At 47.7% G+C, this 17,318-nt stretch overlaps 1 protein-coding gene across 1 annotated transcript; it reads left to right on the top strand.

The window, feature by feature from the left end:
- The first annotated feature begins 22 nt into the window (after positions 1–22).
- LOC308595804 (rab-like protein 2A) lies at positions 23–15,715 on the top strand. Its single transcript, XM_081210533.1, has 9 exons — positions 23–156; positions 3,614–3,756; positions 4,827–4,856; positions 5,956–6,035; positions 8,686–8,765; positions 11,505–11,616; positions 13,163–13,260; positions 13,439–13,522; positions 15,279–15,715. Exons 2-9 carry the CDS (start codon positions 3,641–3,643, stop codon positions 15,357–15,359), a joined length of 681 nt encoding a protein of 226 aa, XP_081066659.1. The 5' UTR covers positions 23–156; positions 3,614–3,640; the 3' UTR covers positions 15,360–15,715.
- The last annotated feature ends 1,603 nt before the right edge of the window (positions 15,716–17,318 follow it).

Here is a 17,318-nt window from a genome sequence, read left to right as displayed (position 1 = left end):
ACGCGGCGCTCCGTCTCTTCCTCCTCCTCCTCCGGCGAGGCCTACCTTCCCGCGCGGGCGCCCCGGCCTCGCGTAGCCCCTGTGCCCGGCGAGGCGGCGCCTGGGCGGGGAAGGGGGCGAAGAAGGCGCCTCCCTCTTCCTCGGGGGCTCGGAGAGGTGCGGGGGCGCGCGGGGGGGGGGGTTGGAGAGGCTCACTCCGCTTTGCCCACTTGGGGGGCTGGGGGGGCACCGAGGAACCGGCCCTGGGGGGGGGGGTGTTTCGCTTTGCAAGGGGGGCAGTATTGGGGGGGGCCTGCTGCTTTACGGTCCCTTCGCCTTAGGAGGTGGGGAGATTACCCCCCCCCCAGGTTGGGGGGTGTCTCTGCTGGTCCCCTATGGGCAGGGGGGGGGCTGCCCTACTAGAGGCTGGCAAAGGGAGGGGTGCAAAGAGCTAATAATAATAATAATAATAATAATAATAATAATAATAATAATAATAATAATAATAATGGGGTGCAGCACAGCCAGGAAAGATGCCTGGTTTTTTGGGGGGCTCATTCTGGTGCCAGGTGGGCACTGCATGCCTGTGCCCATGACGCACAGGTGGTCCTGACTGGTGGTGGTGCCAGCGATTAATAATAATAATAATAATAATAATGGGGTGCAGCACAGCCAGGAAAGATGCCTGGTTTTTGGGGGGGCTCATTCTGGTGCCAGGTGGGCACTGCATGCCTGTGCCCATGACGCACAGGTGGTCCTGACTGGTGGTGGTGCCAGCGATTAATAATAATAATAATAATAATAATAATGGGGTGCAGCACAGCCAGGAAAGATGCCTGGTTTTTTGGGGGGCTCATTCTGGTGCCAGGTGGGCACTACATGCCTGTGCCCATGACGCACAGGTGGTCCTGACTGGTGGTGGTGCCAGCGATTAATAATAATAATAATAATAATAATAATAATAATAATAATAATAATAATGGGGTGCAGCACAGCCAGGAAAGATGCCTGGTTTTTTGGGGGGCTCATTCTGGTGCCAGGTGGGCACTGCATGTCTGTGCCCATGACGCACAGGTGGTCCTGATTGGTGGTGGTGCCAGCGATTAATAATAATAATAATAATAATTAATAATAATAATAATGGGGTGCAGCACAGTCAGGAAGGATGCCTGGTTTTTTGGGGGGCTCATTCTGGTGCCAGGTGGGCTCTGCATGCCTGTGCCCATGATGCACAGATGGTCCTGACTGGTGGTGGTGCCAGCGATTAATAATAATAATAATAATTAATAATAATAATTAATAATAATAATAATAATAATAATAATAATAATAATGGGGTGCAGCACAGCCAGGAAGGATGCCTGGTTTTTTGGGGGGCTCATTCTGGTGCCAGGTGGGCACTGCATGCCTGTGCCCATGACGCACAGATGGTCCTGATTGGTGGTGGTGCCAGTGAATAATAATAATGATGATAATAATAATAATAATAATAATAATAATAATAATAATAATAATAATAATAATGATAATAATAATGATAATAATGGGGTGCAGCGCAGTCAGGAAGGATGCCTGGTTTTGGGGGGGCTCATTCTGGTGACAGGTGGGCACTGCATGCCTGTGCCCATGACGCACAGGTGGTCCTGATTGGTGGTGGTGCCAGCGATTAATAATAATAATAATAATAATTAATAATAATAATAATGGGGTGCAGCACAGTCAGGAAGGATGCCTGGTTTTTTGGGGGGCTCATTCTGGTGCCAGGTGGGCTCTGCATGCCTGTGCCCATGATGCACAGATGGTCCTGACTGGTGGTGGTGCCAGCGATTAATAATAATAATAATAATTAATAATAATAATTAATAATAATAATAATAATAATAATGGGGTGCAGCACAGCCAGGAAGGATGCCTGGTTTTTTTGGGGGCTCATTCTGGTGCCAGGTGGGCACTGCATGCCTGTGCCCATGATGCACAGATGGTCCTGATTGGTGGTGGTGCCAGCGATTAATAATAATAATAATAATAATAATAATAATAATAATAATAATAATAATAATAATAATAATGGGGTGCAGCACAGCCAGGAAAGATGCCTGCTTGGGCGGGGGGCTCATTCTGGTGCCAGGTGGGCTCTGCATGCCTGTGCCTGTGACACACAGGTGGTCCTGATTGGTGGTGGTGCCAGCGATTAATAATAATAATAATAATAATAATAATAATAATAATAATAATAATGGGGTGCAGCACAGCCAGGAAAGATGCCTGGTTTTGGGGGGGCTCATTCTGGTGCCAGGTGGGCTCTGCATGCCTGTGCCCATGACGCACAGGTGGTCCTGACTGGTGGTGGTGCCAACGGTCAATAGTAATAATAATCAGTGCTTTTTTCTGGGGGGACGCAGGGGTACGCATACCCCTAAACATTTGGTGAATCTTAGCTTGGCACATTGAGGGGCAGTATTTAAATATGAGTCGGAAAATGAGAGTACCCCTAAACATTTTTTTAAAGAAAAACAAAGCACTGATACTACTACTACTACTACTACTACTACTACTACTACTACTACTACTACTAATTTACAGTATTTATACTCTGCCCATCTGGCCGGGTTTTCCCAGCCACTCTGGATGGCTCCCAACAGAATTAAAGGCACAATAAAACATTAAAAACTTCTCAAAACAGCATCAGGCTTGGTCGTGGGACCCCTAGATGCTAATAATAATAGTAATAATAATGTTGTTATTTGTATCCCCACCCATCTGACGGTTTATTTTTATTTATTTATTGAATTTATATACCGCCCTATACCTGGAGGCCTCAGGTCAGTGCACAGAAAGATCAACATAAAAACCACAATATATAAAATCAAAATAAAAGCAACAATCCGGTAACACGCCCCCCCCCCCCGCCAAAGAAGCCACATTATATAAAAACAATAAAAGGGCTGCCATTTGGCATTAGGTCTGCACCAGTGGCATGCCTGCAAAATTAAATCTGCTATAAATGCAGTAATATCATTTATGCAATTTGTAAATTGCCTCCAGACTTTCTTAGTGGGAAAAGCCGTGGGAAACCTGATCAATTTAATTTGTTTCCCTTTTGTGCCATGTCTTTTAGATTGCAAAGGCTGTCTGTCTGTTGCTCTTAGTAAGCTGCAATTTTCTTTAATTTCATTATCAATTAATATTGCCATTTCAAATAAAAAATAGAGTCTAAATTGCTTCGAGGCTTTACGGTAAAACCTAACCCTGACTAGAGTATTTGGCATCCCCTTTGCCCTGTGGCAAGCTCCAGTCTGGGCAGGGAAAAGACTCCAGGGGTCAGCAAACTTTTTCAGTGGGGGGCCGGTCCACTGTCCTTTGGACCTTGTGGGGGGCTGGACTATATTTTGAAAAAAATTAGAACAAATTCCTATGCCCCACAAATAACCCAGAGATGCATTTTAAATAAAGGGACACATTCTACTCATGTAAAAACACGCTGATTCCCGGACCATCCGCGAGCAAGATTTAGAAGGAGATTGGGCCGGATCCAGCCCCCGGGCCTTAGTTTGCCTACCAATGGAAAAGAGGGTTGCCAGGTACCAGGCGTAATAGGATGCATAGTTCCACCGTTGTCCCTCTGGCCTTACAGGTGTCGTGCTGATCCTGCCAAAGCCCGATGGCCGAGGAGATGGCCGATGGAGACGCCAGCCTGGAGCTGGATCAGGAGAAATACGACGCTGATGAGAACGTGAAGATTATCTGCCTTGGGGACAGCGCAGTGGGGAAGTCCAAGTGAGTGGCCGAGAAAAAGTCCCAAAGGATGTCTGGCTTATCTGACTATTCCCGCCCGGAGGTTCTGCGCTTTGCTTCCGTCGCTGACGTTTCCATTTCCTTTACAGAGGTTTTCTTTGGACGGGCAGCATAGATATATGGCACCCTCTCTGTGTTTTGGAGAGGGCCGGATTTAGGTTTGATGAGGCCCTAAGCTCCTGAAGGTAATGGGGCCCATTCTGTGTCCGGGTGTCCTTTGCCAACAACAAATTGCTGCTGTTTTTTCGTGTTGAATATATGCTATGTGGTCATTTATGGACCTAATAGGTATCTAAAGCCATTTGCACATCACAAAATATGTATTTTATCAAAGTAATTGTTAAACTGAAATACAATTAAGAAGTAGTACAGTGGTACCTCCAGTTGCGGACAGGATCCGTTCCAGAGCTCTGGTTGGATCCCGAGGTTTCCGCAACCAGAGGGACCGCTTCTGCGCATGCGCGCACGGCGAAACCCGGAAAAATACTTCTGGGTTTGCAGCATCTGCATCCTGAAGGATACACAACTGGAGGTGTGCGTATCCAGAGGTACCACTGTATATAAATAGTGAAATACAATTAAGAAGAAGTATATTAAACCAGTGATATTTTAGGGAGTAGGCTAGCAGGTGGGGCCCATGACTTACATCAGAGGAGCCTACACAACACAAAACACTGTTGCTGGATGTAGGTTTTATTTTATTGGTTTTTCATCTTCTATTTTGGAAATGTACATCCAGGTTTTTTGCCTTTCAATTTTTTGGGGCCCCCCCAAGAGAGTGGGGCCCTAAGCTATAGCTTGTTTAGCTTATACCTAAATCTGGCGCTGATTTGGGACTACAACTCCCATTGGCCCCAGAAGTAGAGTGTAGCCATTTTTGCAAGTAGCCAAAAAGTCCGTATTCTGTGGCGCAGCTCAGAATGGAGGATGCAGATTATTCTGAGAGTTGGGGGAGGAGTCTGTGGCCAAAAAAAGCCTTTTTATCTTTACACCTCTGTGATTTTTCTGAACGGGCCCATTCCTCACTAGGCTTCTGTTTCCTTCTCTTTCAGGTTAATGGAACGCTTTCTCCTGGATGGGTTGTATCCTTTGAGATCTTGCAAACTTACACAAACTGCAGCCCAGAAAGGGGTGAGGGTGTTGGCGGCATTTAATTCCTTTGCTTGTTTGAGATTAAAACTCCCTTGCACTCACAGCAACGGCTCTTATTGGTTAGAGCAGTTTCCATACTTGGGCCTCCAGCCGCTTTATGGACTACAACTCCCATCATCCTTTGCTAGCACAACCAGTCATCAGGGATGATGGGAATGGAATTGTAGTCCCAAAACAGCTGGAGACCCAAGTTTGGGAAAGCCTGGGTTAGATTGCGATGCTGATAATGCCAAGGTTGCAGGTTTGATCCCCATATGGGAGAGCTGCGTAATTCCTGCATTGCAGAGAGTTGGACTTGATGACCCCCCAGGGTCCCTTCTACAATTCTGTCTGCAGCTTATCCGTTTTTGCATACTGTATACACCTCCCCCACATACAGCTGAAACTTGAAAAATTAGAATAGCGTGGAAAAGTTCATTTATTTCAGTAATTCAACTTAAAAGGTGAAACTAATATATGAGATAGACTCATGACATGCAAAGCGAGATATGTCAAGCCTTTATTTGTTATAAGTGTGATATCTCATATATTAGTTTCACCTTTTAAGTGAACCCCCTCGCCTGAGCAATAGGTGTATAATATAAGCTTCTCTTATATTAATTAATGAAGTATTAGGTGTTTTGGGTGGACACTTTTCTTTGATAGGGAGCGGAAATGGTTTAAATACCTAATAGTCATTTTGCTTATAATATTTTTCTTCAACCAGGGTTTTGGTGGATTAATATTCTACAGCCTTTTAAATGTGTCGGGGGGGGGGGCATTATAGTTTTGCTGTTTTGTTTCACTTACTTGTTTTTATCCTGTATTTTTTCCGTGAACCGCCCTGAAATCTTTCGATGTAGAGTGGTAGATAAATAAAATAAATAAGCAATAAAAGGGCAGGGAGGTGTCCTGGCAGGTAGCTGACGGCTGCATCTGTTGCTTAACGGTGGAATGACGGCCATCTGATATCAAGTTTCTCTGGTGCACACATGGTTAGATTTAAAAACGGTGACATTGCTTGAAAGGCGCCTTGACTCGCACCCGCAGCAAGCCTCACCAGCTCTCCACCTTCGCCCTGACACTCTACAAGCATACAGCCACCGTGGATGGCAAGACGATCCTCGTGGGTGAGAGCCTTGCTGGGCAGGGCAGCTTTGGGCCCCGTGGGACTCGGGAACAGGGGTCTCTCCTACTCCCTTTCAGAGTGGCACCAGCTCTGGGGGAAGCTGCTTGCATCTTGCCCCTTTCAGATCAGGAAACCTCCCAGTGGATTCATGCAAAGTTTAGTGGGGTAGTAGGAGAGCTGGGGAGGGAAATGACATGTGGCAACCAGTATGCCCCTTGGGTTTCGTATATGGGTAAAGGTAAAGGGACCCCTGACCATTAGGTCCAGCCATGGCCGACTCTGGGGTTCTGGCGCTCATCTCGCTTTACTGGCCGAGGGAGCCGGTGTGCAGCTTCCGGGTCATGTGGCCAGCAGGACTAAGCCACTTCTGGCGAACCAGAGCAGCGCACGGAAACGCCGCTTACCTTCCCGCCATAGCGGTACCTATTTATCTATTTGCACTTTGAGGTGCTTTCATACTGCTAGGTTGGCAGGAGCAGGGACCGAGCAATGGGATCTCACCCCATCGCGGGGATTCGAACCGCCAACCTTCTGATCGGCAAGTCCTAGGCTCTGTGGTTTAACACACAGCGCCCCCTGCGTTTCAGCAAGTCTAAAAAGCTTGGGACACAAACGTTCATGGTCCTCTAGCAGCTATGGTGGCTCATTTATGATGTATTTAGCATTATAATAATATAATAATAATTTATTACTTATACCCCGCCCATCTGGCTGGGTTTCCCCAGTCACTCTGGGCAGCTTCCAACAGAAGATTAAAAATACGTTAAAACATCAGTCATTAAAAAACTTCCCTGAACAGGGCTGCCTTCAGATGTCTTCTGAATGTCAGATAGTTGTTTATTCCTTTGACATCTGGTGGGAGGGCGTTCCACAGGGTGGGTGCCACTACCGAGAAGGCCCTCTGCCTGGTTTCCTGTAACTTGGCTTCTCACAGCGAGGGAACCGCCAGAAGGCCCTTGGCGCTGGACCTCAGTGTCCGGGCAGAACGATGGGGGTGGAGATGCTCCTTCAGGTATCCTGGGCCGAGGCCGTTTAGGGTTTTCAAGGTCAGCACCAACCCTTTGAATTGTGCTCGGAAACGTACTAGGAGCTAATGTAGGTCTTTCAGGACCGGTGTTATATGGTCTTGGCGGCCACTCCCAGTCACCAGTCTAGCTGCCGCATTCTGGATTAATTGTAGTTTCCGGGTCAGCTTCAAAGGTAGCCCCTTGTAGAGCGCAGTGCAATAGTCCAAGCAGGAGATAACCAGAGCATGCACCACTCTGGTGAGACAGTCCACGGGCAGGGAGGATCTCATCCTGCATCCCAGATGGAGCTGGTAGACAGCTGCTACGGACACAGAACTGATCTGCTCCTCCATGGACAGCTGTGAGTCCAAAATGACTCCCAGGCTGCGCACCTGGTCCTTCAGGGGTACAGTTGCCCCATTCAGGACCAGAGAGTCTTCCATACCCACCCACCCCCTGTCCCCCAAAACAGTACTTCTGTCTTGTCAGGATTCAACCTCAATCTGTTAGCCACCATCCATCCTCCAACTGCCTCCAGGCACTCACACAGGACCTTTACTGCCTCTACTGGTTCTGATTTGAAAGAGAGGTAGAGCTGGGTGTCATCCGCATACTGGTGAACACCCAGCCCAAACCCCCTGATGATCTCTCCCAGCGGCTTCATATAGATGTTAAAAACCCAGTTGATGCGAGTTTTAATATGTTTTCAGCCTATTGTTATTTTCACTTTTCGAAAGTCTCAAATTATTCTTAACTTCTCTTGTTGATAAGTTTTTTGCAAGCCACTTTGAGGTTTGTTTGTTTGTTTGTTTGTTTGTTTGTTTGTTTTATAATCAAGCAGTGCATAATTTTTATGAAATACATAATAATAAAGAGGAGGAGACCCTGGGCAAGTTTTTTTTGGGGGGGGAGGGGGAGCACAGAAAGCAAAGCAGGTAAGAGAAAAAGTTTCACACCCAGTGAGTTTTGGTTTACTCAGGCTCATCATCAAGGAGTAAATACAGAAGTTGGGTGAGATATTAAATTTTCTTTGCTTCCTCCTTTCCCCCTCCCCCACCCCCACCCCACCCAGTAGTGAGCTACCAGGGGTGGACTAGCTGGGGCCGGGAAAAGATGAGCCAGGCAGATCACAGACAGGAAGCCTTGTTTCCTGTTGCCCTTGGCGATGCAGGAAGAGCTTCTATATCCTCCTTCACCTGCTAATCTCTCAAGAAGGATTCTGACCAGAGCGTGCTTGTATCTAGAGCAGCCTTTCTCAACCTGTGGGACCCCAGATGTTGTTAAACTACAACTCCCATCACCCCTAGCTAGCAAGGCCAGAGCTCAGGGATGGTGGGAGTTGTAGTCCAACAACATCTGGGGACCCACAGGTTGAGAACCGCTGATCTAGAGATTTATTTCTTTATTTATTCATTTGCACACCACTTTGATCATCAGAAAACCTCAGAGGGATTTCCGCTTTCCAAGAAATGTAAAGCGATAGAATTATCACGAAGCGACCTCCTCAGCGCTAACTTTAAAAGTTAAGATAGGCTGGGAGCAGATTAAACCCTGCACCAACTTTCTAAACCCCTGGGTAAGCTAGAAGTGGAGCTTTCTTCCCCGCTGTGGTTAATGCAGCCATGGGCCATTCCTGCTTTTCAGACTTCTGGGACACGGCTGGGCAGGAGCGCTTCCAGAGCATGCATGCTTCCTACTACTACAAGGCTCACGCCTGCATCATGGTAAGTGAGTGGGCTGCCTTTGGGGCGGGGGCTGCAGAGGGGGCACCAGGGGTGGCAGGCTGGAAGCGGGGAAGCCTGGTGTGGCTTTGAGAAGTTCGGGCGAGGCTTTGGCTCGGGCTGTGCTGTGCGTGCTTCGCCAAGCTCTCCCACGGAGCATCTTGCCCCGTCTTTGCCCCTGCTTGTTCTGGGTCAGCCTAGACTACCGTATGCGACTCGTGTTATGGGATGTCAGTATTCTGCAGAGCCGGGATTCTACAGTAGGAAATCCTGTGCAGAATTTTGCACATCCAAGGGGAAAAAATCTTGGCTGCCGTTATAAAAAGGTACAGTGGTACCGAACAAATTTGCTCCTGGGCACCACAAACCCGGAATTGAGTGTCCCGGTTTGCAAACGTTTTTTGGAATCCGAACATCCGAAGCGGCTTCCAATTAAGTGCAGGAAGTTTTCAAACAGTTCCAGGAGTTGAACGGACTCCCGTTTCGGAAACGGGATCTGGTCGTTAAGACCATGAAGCCTGAGTGCTTGAGGAAAGTGGTATCTGAAGAAACCTTTGACTCTGGAGGTGGGCTTATCAGCCCTTTCCGTGTCAGAGCCTTCCATGGGTGCAATTTCCTCCCCAGCAGTGGTTTCCAACCTTTTTTTGGCCATGCCCCACTTAAAAGGTAAAGGGACCCCTGACCATTAGGTCCAGTCATGACTGACTCTGGGGTTGTGGCGCTCATCTCGCTTTACTGGCCGAGGGAGCTGGCGTACAGCTTCCGTGTCATGTGGCCAGCATGACTAAGCCGCTTCTGGTGAACCAGAGCAGCGCACGGAAACGCCGTTTACTTTGACGTGCTTTCGAACTTCTAGGTTGGCAGGAGCAGGGACCGAGCAACGGGAGCTCACCCCGTCGCGGGGATTTGAACCGCTGACCTTCTGATTGGCAAGTCCTAGGCTCTGTGGTTTAACCCACAGCGCCACCTGCGTCCCTTAAGCATCTCTAAAATTCTGGTCCCCCCCCCCCATGACGTATAATTCTTGTTATTCAAAAAGCAAACTCATATTCACGTGGAGGAAGCCTAAAAGGCCATTCACTGTTAATGACTCGTTCTCGAATTGTCCCCCTTAAAAATTTAATTGCCCCTCTGTGTGGCGTGTGCCCCATGTTGGGAACCACGGCTCCCTGGTGAGGTTGCCTCCTGTAATATTGACTCCTGGGAATAATTTTTAAACATTCCTCTTTACCCATGTGTTTGATGGCAGTCCTAAAACCATTGGATGGGAGACTGATTGTTTTAAAGTGTTTTCAGATATATTTTTAAGTGTTCATTACTGGTGTTTTTATTTTATTTATATAAAATATTTATATACCACTGTATCATATAAATATGTCACAGTGGTTTACAAGAATATAAAAACATGAAACCATACTGCAGTAAAATCAGTTTGCCGACGTGAGCTCCTTTGGGAGGGAAGGGTGAAATATAAATTGAATAAATAAGGAGCTCCCAAGAGCTCAGTTGCTGGGAGGGGGCACTGTTGCCCCAGCTGTGGGTCTGTTGCACTGTGGTTTCTCTTGGTCAGCCGTGGGGCAGGGGATCACTCTTCGCATGCTGCAAAACACGACTTCGTTTAAGACTGGAGGCCTTTGGCATTCCTGCTAGCTTCCGCAGAGCATGCTTTTCCCTGGAGGCATTTGGACCCTGCAATTCTGCCATCCCCGTCCCCCCCAGCCAGCCCCTCAAGTTACTGGTTCGGGGCCTACCCTCTCTTCTGCTGCTCCTGTGGGGAGGACCCAAACCAGTGGCTTCAAATTGCAAGAAGGGAGATTCCAACTAAACGTTAGGTCGAGTTGATCCCTGTATAGGGAGGGTGCAAATTTCTGCATTGCAGGAGATTGGACAAGATGATCTTCAGGGTCCCTTCCAACTCTGTGATTCCATAATTAGGTCAAACTTTTGGGGACGTCAAACATTGCTGACATCTTGACGAAACCGTTGTTGTTTGTAAAAAACAAGCAAATGTGTGAATGTTTGGGTTTGCAAAGTTGGATGAAATACTTTGTATGTGCTCAGAAGTTAATTGCTCCGTGTGAGCTGTGAGGGAGTGTTGAGATTTTTCTTCTGCGTGCAGCTTCACACGAAGTCAATTAAGAGTTGGCCGAAAGCCAAGGGTACTGGGCAGAGGAGTAATTCTGCCTGGAGATATGAGACCTTAGGTACAGCTCCACCATTGGTTGAGGTCTCACACAGGCATGATGACTTATGACCTAACCGACTGGAAAGGTTGTTGGTCAGTGTGGAGTCGTTTGGCGTTTGTTAAGAGAGAGCTAGTTAAGATCCGTATCTGTTCTGTTCTTGTACAGAGTAACTTGACGTCTGCTGTAAATAATAAACACCTCTAAGTAAACAAGTTACTGGTAGCAGCATTTTGTTCCTGCTTCGTCCATCCTGCCTGCAACTGATTGCTTTTCGGAACGCTGCATATGCTCTGCTAAGGTCTGGCTAAGGTCCTGCAACAGGTCAAAGTTGCGAAACACCAAAAACTTTTTGGCTGTAAGAGTCATTCAGTGGTGGAACGGGCTTCCTGGGAAGGTGGTGGACTCTCCTCCCTTGGAGGTTTCTAAGCAGAAGTTGGATAGCCATCTTTAATGGATTCTTTAGCTGTGATTGCCGGGGTTTGGACTGGATTCTTGACTATTTCAGGCCAGAGTGCCACCTGTGTCTGCAATGGGCTCTTCCCCTCTCTCTTGCCAGGTCTTTGACGTCCAGAGAAAGGTCACCTACAAGAACCTGAGCAGTTGGTACAAGGAGCTGCGGGAATTCCGCCCCCAGATCCCTTGCATTGTGGTTGCCAACAAAATCGACGGTGGGTCTCCTTGGAGCTCTGGAGGATCACTGGGGGAGAGATCAGATGTGTGCTGGCCTGTAGTTGTAAAAGCAAAGCTCACAAGCCTCAGCAACCACATGAATTAGGAGCATCTGTTGGGCAGCAGGATGAGTTCAGTGGTCGGAGAATCCCTTCCCTTCCCGCATAGCAAAGAAGCAGAAATTCCTGCTGGCTGCCACAAGGCATAAATAATAAATAATAAATAATAAATCGTTATTTGCGTCAGCCATAGCAATGAAACAACAATGCAATATACAAAGAACAGAAATAAAAAGTCAATTACATAAAATACATTTTAGGGTTTTGAATCAATGGTCAAATAGTAGATCTTATTCCAACTGCCCCAGATAAAAACCTTGCAACATTTGCTGTCACCTGCTTCTCTTGATCTGCCAAGAGAAAGGATGCTGTGGCAGTGGTCAGGCGACCCGGAATGGACAATAAAACAGGGGTGATGACCTCATTCCTCAAGTCTTTATAAAGAGTGCAAGCCAAAAGGGCACGTGCCACCGAATCGGTACTGCCATCTCCACAGGGACAGAAGCGTTTCTCGTGAGAAATCTGTTGGAATCGTCCCTCAAGTACAGCCGAGGGCAATACATTCAATCTTGCGAGAGCAAAAGCGTGTCTGTATTTTAAAATTGCTAGGTTATGCAGATAGGGTGCCAGAGAGTCGAAATGGGAAGGTGGAAAATAGTCTTACCACGGGCAGAATTTCCTTATTGTGGCCAAGTTGTTCTGACGCTCGTTATCATAGGAGCTGACAAATTAGACTGTTTGCTTTACTAAAACCCAAAGTGAGTAGCTGTTGTGATAAACCACAAGAGTGAAGTTTTTGATAGACAATTTTAGCCCAGGCACTCTTGTGGCAATCTTGCAGCAAGGGAGGCTATTGCGCATGGGGTGCCACCACTGCAAAGACCCTGCCGTACTCCCCTGCAGCACACACTTAAAGAGGGGAACAGAGAAATCCCTCATATCAAAGAGAAGGGGGGGCAAAAAGAGTGTAGGGGAGTGTCAGGCCACTTTAACTTGTTGCTTTTCAACTTAGCACTCAGCCTCTGGACTTCAGAATCCTTGATAGGCGGCTGGCTGAGGGTGAACTGATTGGCAGGGCAGTGCCCCATTTGCCCGAGTTGACCAGCTCCCACTGCTCCGCTGGCGTCAATCCTGCCCAGAAAGCCAGTTCTTTTCTGAATGCAGTAATGAAAATAATCTGCTTTCTCTCCTGGGTCGGAGCCAGTGGAGGAAGGTAGTTCTGCAGAAGCTGGTTGGGCACAGCACTGAGTGGCTAGCATTAGTGACGTTAACCACCTTCCTTCCTGCCCCCTATTCATGGAGCAGTTTTTCAACATCATTGTACTAGACTTTGTATTTTAAACAATAGCAATCACAGGGAGAAAGATGAGCGCTTTATTAAACTTGCATGCCTTGCTTTTTTAAATGATCAAGCGGGCGCTACCTAGGTAGTGTGCCTTCCCCACAATGGCTCCTTGAGCAATGACCTCCTCTTTTGCTCCTCCAGCTGACATGAAGGTGACTCAGAAAGGCTTCAGCTTTCCGCGGAAGTTCAACCTTCCCTTCTATTTTGTGTCTGCTGCAGATGGCACCAATGTGGTGAAGGTAGGAGAGAGCTTTCGCCTGGGAGGGAGGCAGGACCTGCGGCTGGCAGGCTTCCTGGGGGGAGGAGCTGATGGGTGGTGGAATCGGCTTGGCAGCCGCCCTCCTACGGTGGAAAAAGGGGTGGGAGAAACCCAGAGCCCACCTTCTTACCTCTTCAGTGGTCTCCCTCTCCCACCAGGTCTTCAACGATGCCATCAAGCTGGCTGTGGCCTACAAACAGAATTCAGAAGACTTTATGGATGAAGTCTTGAAGGAACTGGAAGTAAGAGCAAATCTCCCCAGTGTGTTCCCACACCCTGTCCTTGTGAGGCACCCAAGCCCTTGGAGACTTGCGCCGCATTCCTTTGGGAGAGCATAGAACCCAGCACTTTATAGAGTTGGAAGGGACCCAGGGGGGTCATCTAGACCAAACCCCTGCAATGCAGGGATCACAGCAACTGAACTGCCTTTTACTGTATTTTTCACTCTATAAGACGCACCAGACCATAAGACGCACCTAGTTTTTGGAGGAGGAAAACAAGAAAAAAAAATATTCTGAATCCCAGAAGCCAGAACAGCAAGAGGGATCTGGCTTCTGGTATAACCTCTTGCTGTTCTGGCTTCTGGGACAGCCGCGCGAAGCCTCCTGGGCAGCGGGATGAAGGCTCCCCCTGCCCGGAAGAGGCTTCACATGGCTAAGGCAGAAGCCAGAACAACAAGCGGGATCGCTGTGCAGCAATCCCGTTTGCAGTCCTGGCTTATGGGATAGCCACGTGCAGCCTCTCCCGGGCAGTGGGTGGAAGGCTCCCCCAAGAGCCGCGCTCCCTTTAAAGAGCATGCGGAGTATGTGTGCGGCTCTTAGGGGCTTTTCCCCGAGGAGGGAGAAGGGCAGTGGCTCTTTAAAGGAAGCACTGAGCAGAGCCTCCCGTCTGCCTTCACTCCATAAGACGCACACACATTTTCCTTTACTTTTTAGGAGGGGGAAAGTGCGCCTTATAGAGTGAAAAATACGGTAATTGAACTGCTTTGAAGCCCCTGCGAACCTGTAGTGACCTCTGGTTTTGATAGCCACTACAGCTGGCTGCGGCTGAAGAGCCCCTTTTCACCCCTTGCCTTGGCTCATGAGCCCCGCTGCCAGTCCCACCCCTGCCGCACTTCCACTTTGAGCAGCTACAGGCTCCGGCTACTTTCCTTTTCCTCTGTGGCCATACCTGCTCTTCCCTGCTACTCTCGCTTCTGGCTGCAGGTGAGAGCAGCTGCTGTCAGGGATTGAGCAATAAAAAACAGCCAGAGCAGCAAGGCCCTTGTTTCTTCTGTGACAGAAAAGCCAGGTGCTGCGGCAAGAGGAACAGGGTGATGGCAACAGTGGCTTCCTCCTTACTGGGACGGGTGGTAGTCGTACTTAATAGTTAGTGTATGCCCTGTGTTCAATTGGCACTTTGCAAAAAAAAAAAAAAAAAAATTAATACAAGAACAGTAATTTAAATACTCTCCGTGACCCCCTGGACCAGAGCACGCCAGACACTCCTGTCTTCCACTGCCTCCCACAGTTTCGTCAAACTCATGCTGGTAGCTTCAAGAACACTGTCCCACCATCTCGTCCTTTGTCGTCCCCTTCTCCTTGTGCCCTCCATCTTTCCCAACATCAGGGTCTTTTTCAGGGAGTCTTCTCTTCTCATGAGGTGGCCAAAGTCTTGGAGCCTCAGCTTCAGGATCTGTCCTTCCAGTGAGCACTTAGGGCTGATTTCCTTCAGAATGGATAGGTTTGATCTTCTGGCAGTCCATGGGACTCTCAAGAGTCTCCTCCAGCACCATAATTCAAAATAATCCATTCTTTGGCGATCAGCCTTCTTTATAGACAAACTCAGATAGGCAGATGCAAACTGGGACAGCAGAAGCCTCAATTGCTGCTGCCTGTAGTGACTGTTGGAACTGAGAAGGACTTGGAAGGAAAGATTCCATGCCAGAGCCCCCCAAGAGGTGGACTGGCCTTTTTCTCTGATGTTTTGCTGTTCCAATTTTCTCTTGTCTTCTTTCAGAATTTCGAACTGGAGAAGAAGGGGGAGGACTCGACTGACAAAGAGGAGAACAGCCCAGAAGAAAATCCCCCGTCAACCTGAGGCCAGGGAATGGGGTGGCCTAGATCCACTTCCTCGAGTAGCTAGGGGCGCCCAGTTTGGCAGGGACTTGGGGGTGGGGAGCAGTGGTCCCTGCACAGAGGTGCCGGCCCTCTCTCCCTAAGAGAGGCAACCTGACAGAGATCAGCTCTGCTCCTCTGGATCCTTGTGGTGTGGGTGACCAGGCAGAGAACCCGTAGCAGTTCCCTCCCCTTAAGAATGCTGGGGAGGTGGGGGGGAATATATGGTTTGGTGGGAGTTGGGCTCACGGATCCCCCCCGCCCCACATCTTGGGGATCTTCAGCCATGAGCTATTGTGGATGGCGTCTGCCTTCAGAAATAAATATTTGAAGGACTTGCGGCAGAGTTTGGAGAACTTTTTTGCAGGGACATGCAACTTCTAAGAGACCGCGATCTACTCACATGATTATGTTCAACCTCAGGGGGTGGGTGTTCAGTTGTTGAGCTTTTTTTAGAGAGGAACATCCTTTTTTGGGGGGGGTGTTTTCAGGTTTAATGAATGAAAAGTGCTCAGCGATCGGTCGCTAAGGAGACAGCATCACTTCCGTTCTAGCGATCTACAGGACGGGGGAGGGGCCGGATGGAGGAGCCAGTGATCTACCAAAACCTCCAGGGGATTGACCAGTCGATCCAGATCAACCTGTTGGACACCCCTGTTTTCTTGCATTCTCTCCAAGGAAGCAAAGGAAGTCAGGTTGGCGTAAGCAAGAAGAGCCCTGTGGCTGGATCAGACCTCAGGAGGCAGGGATGGCCACCAGCCCACCCTAGCAGCCAAAACTGGGGGAACCTTTTGGAAAACATGTATTTTTGAGGTTTGATAACACCACTTTCTTTTGGAGTAATGCCGTAAAATTCTTTATCAATGGGAAGATCATTTCATGAAGAATGTAATGTTCAATTATCTGTATTCTATCAAAAGTTATAGCCAAATAACCAGAAAAAGTAAGCACAACTTGCTTAGGTTGATAATGCAGTAGCTTTTCTTCATTTAAATGTAGCCAATGAGCATGTGTTTAGAGAGCCAATCAGGTGTCATCTTGTTTTGGCAGTGATCCAATCAGGTCACAGTAGGATTCAGCTATTGATGTTATGTACTGGAGCTGAGAGGAGGACATTTGTCAGTGTGTTATGTGATTGCTTTCAAGTTCTTTGGGTTATTTTTTTGGTGTTCTTTCATATAGTGAGCTTGTAAAACATAATAAAATTAAAGAAATGGTGCAAAGAGTTGACTGGTCACCCAGGAAGCGATGTAAAATAGTACTATTAAGTGAAGAAGGCTACAGTTATGAAGAAATTAGAAGAAAGATTGGTGGAAACTTGACCAAGAGGTATAAGGAGACTCAGTCACTACAAAATCAGACTAGTAAAGGCTTGAAAAGATGCACAAGAAGTGATGATAGAAGAATTGAGATACTGTGCCTACGTGACAGAAGAAAATCATCTGGGTATATACAAGATGACATGGTGCAGTGTAATGTGAAATTGAGTGCAAGGACTGTTCGGCGCAGACTGCAGGAATATGGTCTAAATGCTGGAATTCCAAGGAAAAAGCCATTGTTATCTCTCAGACAAAGGTTAAAAAGATTAAACTGGGCTAAAACCCATGTTAACTGGACAGCGGAACACTGGGACAGTGTTATTTGGAGTGATGAGAGCAAAATCTCCTTGCTTGGTAGTGATGGCATGAAATATGCTAGGAGAAGAATTAGAGATTTACATCCTACTTGCATTACATCTACCATGAAAGACCCAGTTAGTGTTATGATCTGGGGCTGTATGACAGCAAAAGGTGTGGGCAGAATTTGCATCATTAATGCGAATGTAAATGCCCAAAAATACATAGCCCAGACCTTTAACCCAACTGAAAATCTGTGGAACTGACTGAAGAAACCTGTTAAAAGCAATCCAGCATTAAAACCCAATTAATAGAGGCATTAATTC

This window comes from Podarcis bocagei (assembly GCF_964188305.1).
Source record: "Podarcis bocagei genome assembly, chromosome: 10".
NCBI classification, from domain to species: domain Eukaryota; kingdom Metazoa; phylum Chordata; class Lepidosauria; order Squamata; family Lacertidae; genus Podarcis; species Podarcis bocagei.
This window is presented reverse-complemented; position numbering and strand designations above follow the sequence as displayed.

What these genes read in the sequence shown, in the direction of transcription:
- LOC308595804 (XM_081210533.1), top strand. Translation starts at nt 3,641, where the DNA reads ATGGCCGAGGAGATGGCCGATGGAGACGCCAGCCTGGAGCTGGATCAG. An exon ending in AGCGCAGTGGGGAAGTCCAA is followed by an intron (nt 3,757 to 4,826) that starts GTGAGTGGCCGA and finishes CTTCTCTTTCAG; the next exon opens with GTTAATGGAACGCTTTCTCC. An exon ending in AAGTCTTGAAGGAACTGGAA is followed by an intron (nt 13,523 to 15,278) that starts GTAAGAGCAAAT and finishes GTCTTCTTTCAG; the next exon opens with AATTTCGAACTGGAGAAGAA.